Genomic DNA, 15,000 nt, shown 5'->3' with positions numbered 1-15,000 from the left:
GGAGAAGTCCATCATTACCCTGGTCTAAACAGAGAAGAAGTCCATCATTACCCTGGTCTAAACAGAGAAGTCCATCATTACCCTGGTCTAAACAGAGAAGTCCATCATTACCCTGGTCTAAACAGAGGAGAAGTCCATCATTACCCTGGTCTAAACAGAGAAGTCCATCATTACCCTGGTCTAAACAGAGAAGTCCATCATTACCCTGGTCTAAACAGAGACGTCCATCATTACCCTGGTCTAAACAGAGAAGTCCCATCATTACCCTGGTCTAAACAGAGAAGTCCATCATTACCCTGGTCTAAACAGAGAAGTCCATCATTACCCTGGTCTAAACAGAGAAGTCCATCATTACCCTGGTCTAAACAGAGAAGTCCATCATTACCCTGGTCTAAACAGAGGAGAAGTCCCATCATTACCCTGGTCTAAACAGAGAAGTCCATCATTACCCTGGTCTAAACAGAGAAGTCCATCATTACCCTGGTCTAAACAGAGAAGTCCATCATTACCCTGGTCTAAACAGAGAAGTCCCATCATTACCCTGGTCTAAACAGAGAAGTCCATCATTACCCTGGTCTAAACAGAGAAGTCCATCATTACCCTGGTCTAAACAGAGGAGAAGTCCATCATTACCCTGGTCTAAACAGAGAAGTCCATCATTACCCTGGTCTAAACAGAGAAGTCCATCATTACCCTGGTCTAAACAGAGGAGAAGTCCATCATGACCCTGGTCTAAACAGAGAAGTCCATCATTACCCTGGTCTAAACAGAGAAGTCCATCATTACCCTGGTCTAAACAGAGAAGTCCATCATTACCCCGGTCTAAACAGAGAAGTCCATCATTACCCTGGTCTAAACAGAGGAGAAGTCCATCATTACCCTGGTCTAAACAGAGGAGAAGTCCATCATTACCCTGGTCTAAACAGAGAAGTCCATCATTACCCTGGTCTAAACAGAGGAGAAGTCCATCATTACCCTGGTCTAAACAGAGAAGTCCCATCATTACCCTGGTCTAAACAGAGAAGTCCATCATTACCCTGGTCTAAACAGAGAAGTCCATCATTACCCTGGTCTAAACAGAGAAGTCCATCATTACCCTAGTCTAAACAGAGAAGTCCATCATTACCCTGGTCTAAACAGAGAAGTCCCATCATTACCCTGGTCTAAACAGAGGAGAGGTCCATCATTACCCTGGTCTAAACAGAGAAGTCCATCATTACCCTGGTCTAAACAGAGAAGTCCATCATTACCCTGGTCTAAACAGAGGAGAAGTCCATCATTACCCTGGTCTAAACAGAGGAGAAGTCCATCATTACCCTGGTCTAAACAGAGGAGAAGTCCATCATTACCCTGGTCTAAACAGAGGAGAAGTCCATCATTACCCTGGTCTAAACAGAGGAGAAGTCCATCATTACCCTGGTCTAAACAGAGAGGTCCATCATTACCCTGGTCTAAACAGAGGAGAAGTCCATCATTACCCTGGTCTAAACAGAGAAGTCCATCATTACCCTGGTCTAAACAGAGGAGAAGTCCATCATTACCCTGGTCTAAACAGAGAAGTCCATCATTACCCTGGTCTAAACAGAGGAGAAGTCCATCATTACCCTGGTCTAAACAGAGAAGTCCATCATTACCCTGGTCTAAACAGAGAAGAAGTCCATCATTACCCTGGTCTAAACAGAGGAGAAGTCCATCATTACCCTGGTCTAAACAGAGAAGTCCATCATTACCCTGGTCTAAACAGAGAAGTCCATCATTACCCTGGTCTAAACAGAGAAGTCCATCATTACCCTGGTCTAAACAGAGAAGTCCATCATTACCCTGGTCTAAACAGAGAAGTCCATCATTACCCTGGTCTAAACAGAGAAGTCCATCATTACTCTGGTCTAAACAGAGGAGAAGTCCATCATTACCCTGGTCTAAACAGAGGAGAAGTCCATCATTACCCTGGTCTAAACAGAGGAGAAGTCCATCATTACCCTGGTCTAAACAGAGAAGTCCATCATTACCCTGGTCTAAACAGAGGAGAAGTCCATCATTACCCTGGTCTAAACAGAGAAGTCCATCATTACCCTGGTCTAAACAGAGAAGTCCATCATTACCCTGGTCTAAACAGAGGAGAAGTCCCATCATTACCCTGGTCTAAACAGAGGAGAAGTCCATCATTACCCTGGTCTAAACAGAGAAGTCTATCATTACCCTGGTCTAAACAGAGAAGTCCATCATTACCCTGGTCTAAACAGAGAAGTCCATCATTACCCTGGTCTAAACAGAGAAGTCCATCATTACCCTGGTCTAAACAGAGAGGTCCATCATTACTCTGGTCTAAACAGAGAAGTCCATCATTACCCTGGTCTAAACAGAGAGGTCCATCATTACTCTGGTCTAAACAGAGAAGTCCATCATTACCCTGGTCTAAACAGAGGAGAAGTCCATCATTACCCTGGTCTAAACAGAGAAGTCCATCATTACCCTGGTCTAAACAGAGAAGTCCATCATTACCCTGGTCTAAACAGAGAAGTCCCATCATTACCCTGGTCTAAACAGAGGAGAAGGCCATCATTACCCTGGTCTAAACAGAGGAGAAGTCCCATCATTACCCTGGTCTAAACAGAGAAGTCCATCATTACCCTGGTCTAAACAGAGGAGAAGTCCATCATTACCCTGGTCTAAACAGAGAAGTCCATCATTACCCTGGTCTAAACAGAGAAGTCCATCATTACCCTGGTCTAAACAGAGGAGAAGTCCATCATTACCCTGGTCTAAACAGAGAGGTCCATCATTACCCTGGTCTAAACAGAGAAGTCCATCATTACCCTGGTCTAAACAGAGAAGTCCCATCATTACCCTGGTCTAAACAGAGGAGAAGTCCATCATTACCCTGGTCTAAACAGAGAAGTCCATCATTACCCTGGTCTAAACAGAGAAGTCCATCATTACCCTGGTCTAAACAGAGGAGAAGTCCATCATTACCCTGGTCTAAACAGAGAAGTCCATCATTACCCTGGTCTAAACAGAGAAGTCCATCATTACCCTGGTCTAAACAGAGGAGAAGTCCATCATTACCCTGGTCTAAACAGAGAAGTCCATCATTACCCTGGTCTAAACAGAGAAGTCCATCATTACCCTGGTCTAAACAGAGAAGTCCATCATTACCCTGGTCTAAACAGAGAAGTCCATCATTACCCTGGTCTAAACAGAGAAGTCCCATCATTACCCTGGTCTAAACAGAGAAGTCCATCATTACCCTGGTCTAAACAGAGAGGTCCATCATTACTCTGGTCTAAACAGAGAAGTCCATCATTACCCCGGTCTAAACAGAGGAGAAGTCCCATCATTACCCTGGTCTAAACAGAGAAGTCCATCATTACCCTGGTCTAAACAGAGAAGTCCATCATTACCCTGGTCTAAACAGAGAAGTCTATCATTACCCTGGTCTAAACAGAGAAGTCCATCATTACCCTGGTCTAAACAGAGAAGTCCATCATTACCCTGGTCTAAACAGAGAAGTCCATCATTACCCTGGTCTAAACAGAGAGGTCCATCATTACTCTGGTCTAAACAGAGAAGTCCATCATTACCCTGGTCTAAACAGAGAGGTCCATCATTACTCTGGTCTAAACAGAGAAGTCCATCATTACCCTGGTCTAAACAGAGGAGAAGTCCATCATTACCCTGGTCTAAACAGAGAAGTCCATCATTACCCTGGTCTAAACAGAGAAGTCCATCATTACCCTGGTCTAAACAGAGAAGTCCCATCATTACCCTGGTCTAAACAGAGGAGAAGGCCATCATTACCCTGGTCTAAACAGAGGAGAAGTCCCATCATTACCCTGGTCTAAACAGAGAAGTCCATCATTACCCTGGTCTAAACAGAGGAGAAGTCCATCATTACCCTGGTCTAAACAGAGAAGTCCATCATTACCCTGGTCTAAACAGAGAAGTCCATCATTACCCTGGTCTAAACAGAGGAGATGTCCATCATTACCCTGGTCTAAACAGAGAGGTCCATCATTACCCTGGTCTAAACAGAGAAGTCCATCATTACCCTGGTCTAAACAGAGGAGAAGTCCATCATTACCCTGGTCTAAACAGAGAAGTCCATCATTACCCTGGTCTAAACAGAGAAGTCCATCATTACCCTGGTCTAAACAGAGAAGTCCATCATTACCCTGGTCTAAACAGAGAAGTCCATCATTACCCTGGTCTAAACAGAGAAGTCCCATCATTACCCTGGTCTAAACAGAGAAGTCCATCATTACCCTGGTCTAAACAGAGAGGTCCATCATTACTCTGGTCTAAACAAAGAAGTCCATCATTACCCCGGTCTAAACAGAGGAGAAGTCCCATCATTACCCTGGTCTAAACAGAGAAGTCCATCATTACCCTGGTCTAAACAGAGGAGAAGTCCATCATTACCCTGGTCTAAACAGAGGAGAAGTCCATCATTACCCTGGTCTAAACAGAGAAGTCCATCATTACCCTGGTCTAAACAGAGAAGTCCATCATTACCCTGGTCTAAACAGAGAAGTCCATCATTACCCTGGTCTAAACAGAGAAGAGGTCCATCATTACCCTGGTCTAAACAGAGGAGAAGGCCATCATTACCCTGGTCTAAACAGAGAAGTCCATCATTACCCTGGTCTAAACAGAGGAGAAGTCCATCATTACCCTGGTCTAAACAGAGAAGTCCATCATTACCCTGGTCTAAACAGAGGAGAAGTCCATCATTACCCTGGTCTAAACAGAGAAGTCCATCATTACCCTGGTCTAAACAGAGAAGTCCATCATTACCCTGGTCTAAACAGAGAAGTCCATCATTACCCTGGTCTAAACAGAGAAGTCCATCATGACCCTGGTCTAAACAGAGAAGTCCATCATTACCCTGGTCTAAACAGAGGAGAAGTCCATCATTACCCTGGTCTAAACAGAGAAGTCCATCATTACCCTGGTCTAAACAGAGGAGAAGTCCATCATTACCCTGGTCTAAACAGAGAAGTCCATCATTACCCTGGTCTAAACAGAGAGGTCCATCATTACCCTGGTCTAAACAGAGAAGTCCATCATTACCCTGGTCTAAACAGAGAAGTCCATCATTACCCTGGTCTAAACAGAGGAGAAGTCCCATCATTACCCTGGTCTAAACAGAGGAGAAGTCCATCATTACCCTGGTCTAAACAGAGAAGTCCATCATTACCCTGGTCTAAACAGAGAAGTCCATCATTACCCTGGTCTAAACAGAGAAGTCCATCATTACCCTGGTCTAAACAGAGAAGTCCATCATTACCCTGGTCTAAACAGAGGAGAAGTCCATCATTACCCTGGTCTCAACAGAGAAGTCCATCATTACCCTGGTCTAAACAGAGAAGTCCATCATTACCCTGGTCTAAACAGAGAAGTCCATCATTACCCTGGTCTAAACAGAGAAGTCCATCATTACCCTGGTCTAAACAGAGAAGTCCATCATTACCCTGGTCTAAACAGAGAAGTCCATCATTACCCTGGTCTAAACAGAGAAGTCCATCATTACTCTGGTCTAAACAGAGGAGAAGTCCATCATTACCCTGGTCTAAACAGAGGAGAAGTCCATCATTACCCTGGTCTAAACAGAGGAGAAGTCCATCATTACCCTGGTCTAAACAGAGAAGTCCATCATTACCCTGGTCTAAACAGAGGAGAAGTCCATCATTACCCTGGTCTAAACAGAGAAGTCCATCATTACCCTGGTCTAAACAGAGAAGTCCATCATTACCCTGGTCTAAACAGAGGAGAAGTCCCATCATTACCCTGGTCTAAACAGAGGAGAAGTCCATCATTACCCTGGTCTAAACAGAGAAGTCTATCATTACCCTGGTCTAAACAGAGAAGTCCATCATTACCCTGGTCTAAACAGAGAAGTCCATCATTACCCTGGTCTAAACAGAGAAGTCCATCATTACCCTGGTCTAAACAGAGAGGTCCATCATTACTCTGGTCTAAACAGAGAAGTCCATCATTACCCTGGTCTAAACAGAGAGGTCCATCATTACTCTGGTCTAAACAGAGAAGTCCATCATTACCCTGGTCTAAACAGAGGAGAAGTCCATCATTACCCTGGTCTAAACAGAGAAGTCCATCATTACCCTGGTCTAAACAGAGAAGTCCATCATTACCCTGGTCTAAACAGAGAAGTCCCATCATTACCCTGGTCTAAACAGAGAAGTCCATCATTACCCTGGTCTAAACAGAGGAGAAGGCCATCATTACCTTGGTCTAAACAGAGGAGAAGTCCCATCATTACCCTGGTCTAAACAGAGAAGTCCATCATTACCCTGGTCTAAACAGAGGAGAAGTCCATCATTACCCTGGTCTAAACAGAGAAGTCCATCATTACCCTGGTCTAAACAGAGAAGTCCATCATTACCCTGGTCTAAACAGAGGAGAAGTCCATCATTACCCTGGTCTAAACAGAGAGGTCCATCATTACCCTGGTCTAAACAGAGAAGTCCATCATTACCCTGGTCTAAACAGAGAAGTCCCATCATTACCCTGGTCTAAACAGAGGAGAAGTCCATCATTACCCTGGTCTAAACAGAGAAGTCCATCATTACCCTGGTCTAAACAGAGAAGTCCATCATTACCCTGGTCTAAACAGAGGAGAAGTCCATCATTACCCTGGTCTAAACAGAGAAGTCCATCATTACCCTGGTCTAAACAGAGGAGAAGTCCATCATTACCCTTGTCTAAACAGAGAAGTCCATCATTACCCTGGTCTAAACAGAGAAGTCCATCATTACCCTGGTCTAAACAGAGGAGAAGTCCATCATTACCCTGGTCTAAACAGAGAAGTCCATCATTACCCTGGTCTAAACAGAGAAGTCCATCATTACCCTGGTCTAAACAGAGAAGTCCATCATTACCCTGGTCTAAACAGAGAAGTCCATCATTACCCTGGTCTAAACAGAGAAGTCCCATCATTACCCTGGTCTAAACAGAGGAGAAGTCCATCATTACCCTGGTCTAAACAGAGAAGTCCATCATTACCCTGGTCTAAACAGAGAGGTCCATCATTACTCTGGTCTAAACAGAGAAGTCCATCATTACCCCGGTCTAAACAGAGGAGAAGTCCCATCATTACCCTGGTCTAAACAGAGAAGTCCATCATTACCCTGGTCTAAACAGAGAAGTCCATCATTACCCTGGTCTAAACAGAGAAGTCTATCATTACCCTGGTCTAAACAGAGAAGTCCATCATTACCCTGGTCTAAACAGAGAAGTCCATCATTACCCTGGTCTAAACAGAGAAGTCCATCATTACCCTGGTCTAAACAGAGAGGTCCATCATTACTCTGGTCTAAACAGAGAAGTCCATCATTACCCTGGTCTAAACAGAGAAGTCCATCATTACCCTGGTCTAAACAGAGAAGTCCATCATTACCCTGGTCTAAACAGAGAAGTCCATCATTACCCTGGTCTAAACAGAGAAGTCCATCATTACCCTGGTCTAAACAGAGAAGTCCATCATTACCCTGGTCTAAACAGAGAGGTCCATCATTACTCTGGTCTAAACAGAGAAGTCCATCATTACCCTGGTCTAAACAGAGGAGAAGTCCATCATTACCCTGGTCTAAACAGAGAAGTCCATCATTACCCTGGTCTAAACAGAGAAGTCCATCATTACCCTGGTCTAAACAGAGAAGTCCCATCATTACCCTGGTCTAAACAGAGGAGAAGGCCATCATTACCCTGGTCTAAACAGAGGAGAAGTCCCATCATTACCCTGGTCTAAACAGAGAAGTCCATCATTACCCTGGTCTAAACAGAGGAGAAGTCCATCATTACCCTGGTCTAAACAGAGAAGTCCATCATTACCCTGGTCTAAACAGAGAAGTCCATCATTACCCTGGTCTAAACAGAGGAGATGTCCATCATTACCCTGGTCTAAACAGAGAGGTCCATCATTACCCTGGTCTAAACAGAGAAGTCCATCATTACCCTGGTCTAAACAGAGGAGAAGTCCATCATTACCCTGGTCTAAACAGAGAAGTCCATCATTACCCTGGTCTAAACAGAGAAGTCCATCATTACCCTGGTCTAAACAGAGAAGTCCATCATTACCCTGGTCTAAACAGAGAAGTCCATCATTACCCTGGTCTAAACAGAGAAGTCCCATCATTACCCTGGTCTAAACAGAGAAGTCCATCATTACCCTGGTCTAAACAGAGAGGTCCATCATTACTCTGGTCTAAACAGAGAAGTCCATCATTACCCCGGTCTAAACAGAGGAGAAGTCCCATCATTACCCTGGTCTAAACAGAGAAGTCCATCATTACCCTGGTCTAAACAGAGGAGAAGTCCATCATTACCCTGGTCTAAACAGAGGAGAAGTCCATCATTACCCTGGTCTAAACAGAGAAGTCCATCATTACCCTGGTCTAAACAGAGAAGTCCATCATTACCCTGGTCTAAACAGAGGAGAAGTCCATCATTACCCTGGTCTAAACAGAGAAGAGGTCCATCATTACCCTGGTCTAAACAGAGGAGAAGGCCATCATTACCCTGGTCTAAACAGAGAAGTCCATCATTACCCTGGTCTAAACAGAGAAGTCCATCATTACCCTGGTCTAAACAGAGAAGTCCATCATTACCCTGGTCTCAACAGAGAGGTCCATCATTACCCTGGTCTAAACAGAGGAGAAGTCCATCATTACCCTGGTCTAAACAGAGGAGAAGTCCATCATTACCCTGGTCTAAACAGAGAAGTCCATCATTACCCTGGTCTAAACAGAGGAGAAGTCCATCATTACCCTGGTCTAAACAGAGAAGTCCATCATTACCCTGGTCTAAACAGAGAAGTCCATCATTACCCTAGTCTAAACAGAGGAGAAGTCCATCATTACCCTGGTCTAAACAGAGGAGAAGTCCATCATTACCCTGGTCTAAACAGAGAAGTCCATCATTACCCTGGTCTAAACAGAGAAGTCCCATCATTACCCTGGTCTAAACAGAGAAGTCCATCATTACCCTGGTCTAAACAGAGAAGTCCATCATTACCCTGGTCTAAACAGAGAAGTCCATCATTACCCTGGTCTAAACAGAGAAGTCCCATCATTACCCTGGTCTAAACAGAGAAGTCCATCATTACCCTGGTCTAAACAGAGAAGTCCATCATTACCCTGGTCTAAACAGAGGAGAAGTCCATCATTACCCTGGTCTAAACAGAGAACTCCATCATTACCCTGGTCTAAACAGAGAAGTCCATCATTACCCTGGTCTAAACAGAGAAGTCCATCATTACCCTGGTCTAAACAGAGGAGAAGTCCATCATTACCCTGGTCTAAACAGAGAAGTCCATCATTACCCTGGTCTAAACAGAGAAGAAGTCCATCATTACCCTGGTCTAAACAGAGAAGTCCATCATTACCCTGGTCTAAACAGAGAAGTCCATCATTACCCTGGTCTAAACAGAGGAGAAGTCCATCATTACCCTGGTCTAAACAGAGAAGTCCATCATGACCCTGGTCTAAACAGAGGAGAAGTCCATCATTACCCTGGTCTAAACAGAGAAGTCCCATCATTACCCTGGTCTAAACAGAGAAGTCCATCATTACCCTGGTCTAAACAGAGAAGTCCATCATTACCCTGGTCTAAACAGAGAAGTCCATCATTACCCTGGTCTAAACAGAGAAGTCCATCATTACCCTGGTCTAAACAGAGGAGAAGTCCATCATTACCCTGGTCTAAACAGAGGAGAAGTCCATCATTACCCTGGTCTAAACAGAGAAGTCCATCATTACCCTGGTCTAAACAGAGAAGTCCATCATTACCCTGGTCTAAACAGAGGAGAAGTCCATCATTACCCTGGTCTAAACAGAGGAGAAGTCCATCATTACCCTGGTCTAAACAGAGGAGAAGTCCATCATTACCCTGGTCTAAACAGAGAAGTCCATCATTACCCTGGTCTAAACAGAGGAGAAGTCCATCATTACCCTGGTCTAAACAGAGACGTCCATCATTACCCTGGTCTAAACAGAGAAGTCCCATCATTACCCTGGTCTAAACAGAGGAGAAGTCCATCATTACCCTGGTCTAAACAGAGAAGTCCATCATTACCCTGGTCTAAACAGAGAAGTCCATCATTACCCTGGTCTAAACAGAGAATTCCATCATTACCCTGGTCTAAACAGAGAAGTCCATCATTACCCTGGTCTAAACAGAGAAGTCCATCATTACCCTGGTCTAAACAGAGGAGAAGTCCATCATTACCCTGGTCTAAACAGAGAAGTCCATCATTACCCTGGTCTAAACAGAGAAGTCCATCATTACCCTGGTCTAAACAGAGAAGTCCATCATTACCCTGGTCTAAACAGAGAAGTCCATCATTACCCTGGTCTAAACAGAGAAGTCCCATCATTACCCTGGTCTAAACAGAGAGGTCCATCATTACCCTGGTCTAAACAGAGGAGAAGTCCATCATTACCCTGGTCTAAACAGAGGAGAAGTCCATCATTACCCTGGTCTAAACAGAGGAGAAGTCCATCATTACCCTGGTCTAAACAGAGGAGAAGTCCATCATTACCCTGGTCTAAACAGAGGAGAAGTCCATCATTACCCTGGTCTAAACAGAGAAGTCCATCATTACCCCGGTCTAAACAGAGGAGAAGTCCATCATTACCCTGGTCTAAACAGAGAAGTCCCATCATTACCCTGGTCTAAACAGAGAAGTCCATCATTACCCTGGTCTAAACAGAGAAGTCCCATCATTACCCTGGTCTAAACAGAGAAGTCCATCATTACCCTGGTCTAAACAGAGAAGTCCATCATTGCCCTGGTCTAAACAGAGAAGTCCATCATTACCCTGGTCTAAACAGAGAAGTCCATCATTACCCTGGTCTAAACAGAGAAGTCCCATCATTACCCTGGTCTAAACAGAGGAGAGGTCCATCCTTACCCTGGTCTAAACAGAGAAGTCCATCATTACCCTGGTCTAAACAGAGAAGTCCATCATTACCCTGGTCTAAACAGAGGAGAAGTCCATCATTACCCTGGTCTAAACAGAGGAGAAGTCCATCATTACCCTGGTCTAAACAGAGGAGAAGTCCATCATTACCCTGGTCTAAACAGAGAAGTCCATCATTACCCTGGTCTAAACAGAGAAGTCCATCATTACCCTGGTCTAAACAGAGGAGAAGTCCATCATTACCCTGGTCTAAACAGAGGAGAAGTCCATCATTACCCTGGTCTAAACAGAGGAGAAGTCCATCATTACCCTGGTCTAAACAGAGAGGTCCATCATTACTCTGGTCTAAACAGAGAAGTCCATCATTACCCTGGTCTAAACAGAGGAGAAGTCCATCATTACCCTGGTCTAAACAGAGAAGTCCATCATTACCCTGGTCTAAACAGAGAAGTCCATCATTACCCTGGTCTAAACAGAGAAGTCCATCATTACCCTGGTCTAAACAGAGAAGTCCATCATTACCCTGGTCTAAACAGAGGAGAAGTCCCATCATTACCCTGGTCTAAACAGAGAAGTCCATCATTACCCTGGTCTAAACAGAGGAGAAGTCCATCATTACCCTGGTCTAAACAGAGAAGGCCATCATTACCCTGGTCTAAACAGAGAAGTCCATCATTACCCTGGTCTAAACAGAGAAGTCCATCATTACCCTGGTCTAAACAGAGAGGTCCATCATTACCCTGGTCTAAACAGAGAAGTCCATCATTACCCTGGTCTAAACAGAGAAGTCCATCATTACCCTGGTCTAAACAGAGGAGAAGTCCATCATTACCCTGGTCTAAACAGAGAAGTCCATCATTACCCTGGTCTAAACAGAGAAGTCCCATCATTACCCTGGTCTAAACAGAGAAGTCCATCATTACCCTGGTCTAAACAGAGGAGAAGTCCATCATTACCCTGGTCTAAACAGAGAAGTCCATCATTACCCTGGTCTAAACAGAGAAGTCCATCATTACCCTGGTCTAAACAGAGAAGTCCATCATTACCCTGGTCTAAACAGAGAAGTCCATCATTACCCTGGTCTAAACAGAGGAGAAGTCCATCATTACCCTGGTCTAAACAGAGAAGTCCATCATTACCCTGGTCTAAACAGAGAAGTCCATCATTACCCTGGTCTAAACAGAGAAGTCCATCATTACCCTGGTCTAAACAGAGGATACGTCCCACCATTTCTGCCATTAAAGCTACAGTTTTAATTGAATGTGATCTCATGACATCATGTCTGGCTTTTGGATTAGTCGTAGTGCTCCCGGTGTGTTTGTGTGTGTGTGTGTGTGTGTGTGTGCCCGTGTGTGTGTGGGGGGGGGGGGGGTGGTGCTAGCCGCTGCTGACCTGAGCACCAGGACACATGCAGCCACCAGAGTGTAGGCCAGCAGAGTCCCAATGGACATCAAATCCACCAGGTCCTTCAGGTCAAACAGGAACGCCATGATGGCTGGAGGGAGGGAGAGAGCGTAAGAGAACCGTCATTCACCTTCAAAACACACGTTATTCACACAGGGCACTTCATACTGTACGCAAAGGCAACACAGCGTGCTTCACCGAGGGAATACTATATATATATATACTATATACTATATGTAGTTATACTACACTGATCATGAGTCTAATCTTCCAGAGGGAAGCAAAAAAAACATTTCACCCGTTTGAGCCAATATAGGAAAACTAAAAAACCTTGGCTGACCTCTCTTAACGACACGATCGAGCAAGCTCCCGGAAAATGTTTTTAGCTAAATCACAGGAACATATTACAGAGCACATATGCATTGTATAAATGATCCATTATGAGAAACATACCACTATCAAAAATAGAGTAGTGAATAAACAAATACTAATATTTTAACTTGAATGGCAAGCGAATATATGTCAGCTATATCCCAGTAACCCGTTATAGGATACATAGGTAAATATAAACATAATAAACACTGAGCATTTAGCAGTAAGCTCCAGAAACACAGGAGGGTGATGACTTGATTGGAGAAAGCAGATCATAAAACAACTTCTCCTTCAAAAAGAAACTAAAGGCGCATTCTGTCGGTTGTTTTTTTTCAGGCCGAACAGCAGAAACCTGTGTTTATGGGTTCAGACGGATGCTTGCTTTATTTTGCTTGGAAAGATGTTTGCTTTTTGATGACGCCATTTTGAATTCTATTTTGTTATTTACATTTTAAAGGAAGGTATCAATCGCTACTGTCATAATGCATTTTTGTTGTAATGTTTGGTGTGTGTGGACCACAGGATGACCAGCTAATCACAATGGCATTAGCTAATAGGGATCATTTAAATAAACACAGTGTTTATGATAGAATTTAAATGAAATCATAAACAAAGACGAAGGTCAAGCGCCCTCAGTGGAAGATCAAGTAAGAGGATGTCCATATAAGGACGCAGAAGTGACCCAGCACGCTGCTCGACCACCAGTCCCCTCACCAGCTACGCCACTCTGCCGCCAGACAGAGGAGGCGGGACTCAAATCGGCGTGGGGTTCAGGAGGTCACGTGTGACGGCGGTCCTCCGTGTTACCCAGAGAGACCGACGGGAACACACACACACAAGCACACACGCACACACACGCGCACACACACGCGCACACACACACACACACGCACACACACACGCACACACACACACACACGCACACTATCGTTCCACGCAGCCGCTCTCTCTCTTTCTCTCACCTCTCTCCCTCTCTCTCTCTCTCTCCCTCCTCTCTCTCTCTCTCACACTCGTCCTCTCTCTCTCAGCCTCTCGTGTCCCTCCCTCCCTCCCTCCCTGTCTGTCTCTGCGGTCTTACCGGACATCACCCCGGCCGCCATGGTGGACATGATGGGCGTCTTCCTCTCGCTGACGCGCGCCAGGAAGGAGAAGAGCAGGCCGTCCCGCGCCATGGCGAAGATGACGCGGGGGAGGGGGAACATGGAGCCCAGCAGGCTGGGGGGGGGCGGGGGGGGGAGAAAGAACAGGACAGCTTGAGGGGGAGAGGATCAGGGGAGTGGGGTGGCAGAGGGAGGGAGGGAGAGAGAGAGGGAGGAGGGTGGGAGGGAGAGAGGGAGGGAGAGAGGAGGGAGGGAGAGAGGAGGGAGGGAGAGAGGGAGAGAGGGAGGGAGAGAGAGAGGGAGAGAGGGAGGGAGAGAGGGAGGGAGGGAGGGAGGGAGGGAGGGAGAGAGGAAAGGAGGGAGGGAGGGAGAGAGAGAGAGAGAGAGGGAGGGAGGGAGGGAGGGAGAGAGGGAGGGAGAGAGGGAGAGAGGGAGGGAGAGAGAGAGGGAGAGAGGGAGGGAGAGAGGGAGGGAGGGAGGGAGGGAGAGAGGGAGAGAGAGAGGAAAGGAGGGAGGGAGAGAGAGAGAGAGGGAGGGAGGGAGGGAGGGAGAGAGGGAGGGAGAGAGGAGGGAATAATAGGATGGTTTGAAAAGGGGGGGGGGGGTAGGTTTGATGATGGGGGGGTGGTGATAGATGAGGGAGGGAGAAAGGAGGACAGGGGGGTACAGGGGGGGCGGGGGTGCAACCCTGGCCTCTCGCCCCTCCAATCAGACGCATGCAGAGGAACCGTGTGACGCGGCGGCTCCCCAAACAGGAACAGAACGCTCGGCATGCCATCGTTAGTCGGTTACCGCGGCGACGCACAGTCGTTCGACCACATGTTAACACCGGGCCGCAGATGGGCGGTGCGTGTTAAGTGCGGTCGGCCTAGAACCTCTCTGAACCTCTGTCACAATCCGGCCCTGGGGGAGGAGCCAACAACAGAGCCTGACCCTGCGGTTAGTGACCCCAGCGTGTTATTGTAAACATGACCACAACCAGACCCGGTCCAACACACACATCAAATATTTCAGCTGCACTTGATGGAACTCAGAGACGCTCATTTCGAACCGGTTTAGTTTCAGTGCATCGTAAATATTTGTGAATATTTCAGTTTTTTTTGTAAACGGCACCCGACCCAGGATCTGACATTTCCAAGAGCCGACAAGGATGCATGTGTGTAGTATTGAACCAGGCCCCGGGGG

The 15,000-nt window shown here is 45.8% G+C and overlaps 1 protein-coding gene across 1 annotated transcript in view; it reads right to left on the bottom strand.

The window, feature by feature from the left end:
* The window catches only part of LOC311318384 (high affinity cationic amino acid transporter 1-like), a 27,161-nt gene that overhangs the window by 9,103 nt on the left and 3,058 nt on the right, over positions 1-15,000 (bottom strand). Inside the window, exon 3 of the mRNA XM_084449708.1 lies at positions 12,332-12,434. Within this exon, the coding sequence (XP_084305834.1) occupies positions 12,332-12,434 (103 nt within the window). The remainder of the gene's footprint in view (positions 1-12,331; positions 12,435-15,000) is intronic.

Source organism: Borostomias antarcticus (assembly GCF_949987555.1).
Source record: "Borostomias antarcticus genome assembly, chromosome: 15".
NCBI classification, from domain to species: domain Eukaryota; kingdom Metazoa; phylum Chordata; class Actinopteri; order Stomiiformes; family Stomiidae; genus Borostomias; species Borostomias antarcticus.
This window is presented reverse-complemented; position numbering and strand designations above follow the sequence as displayed.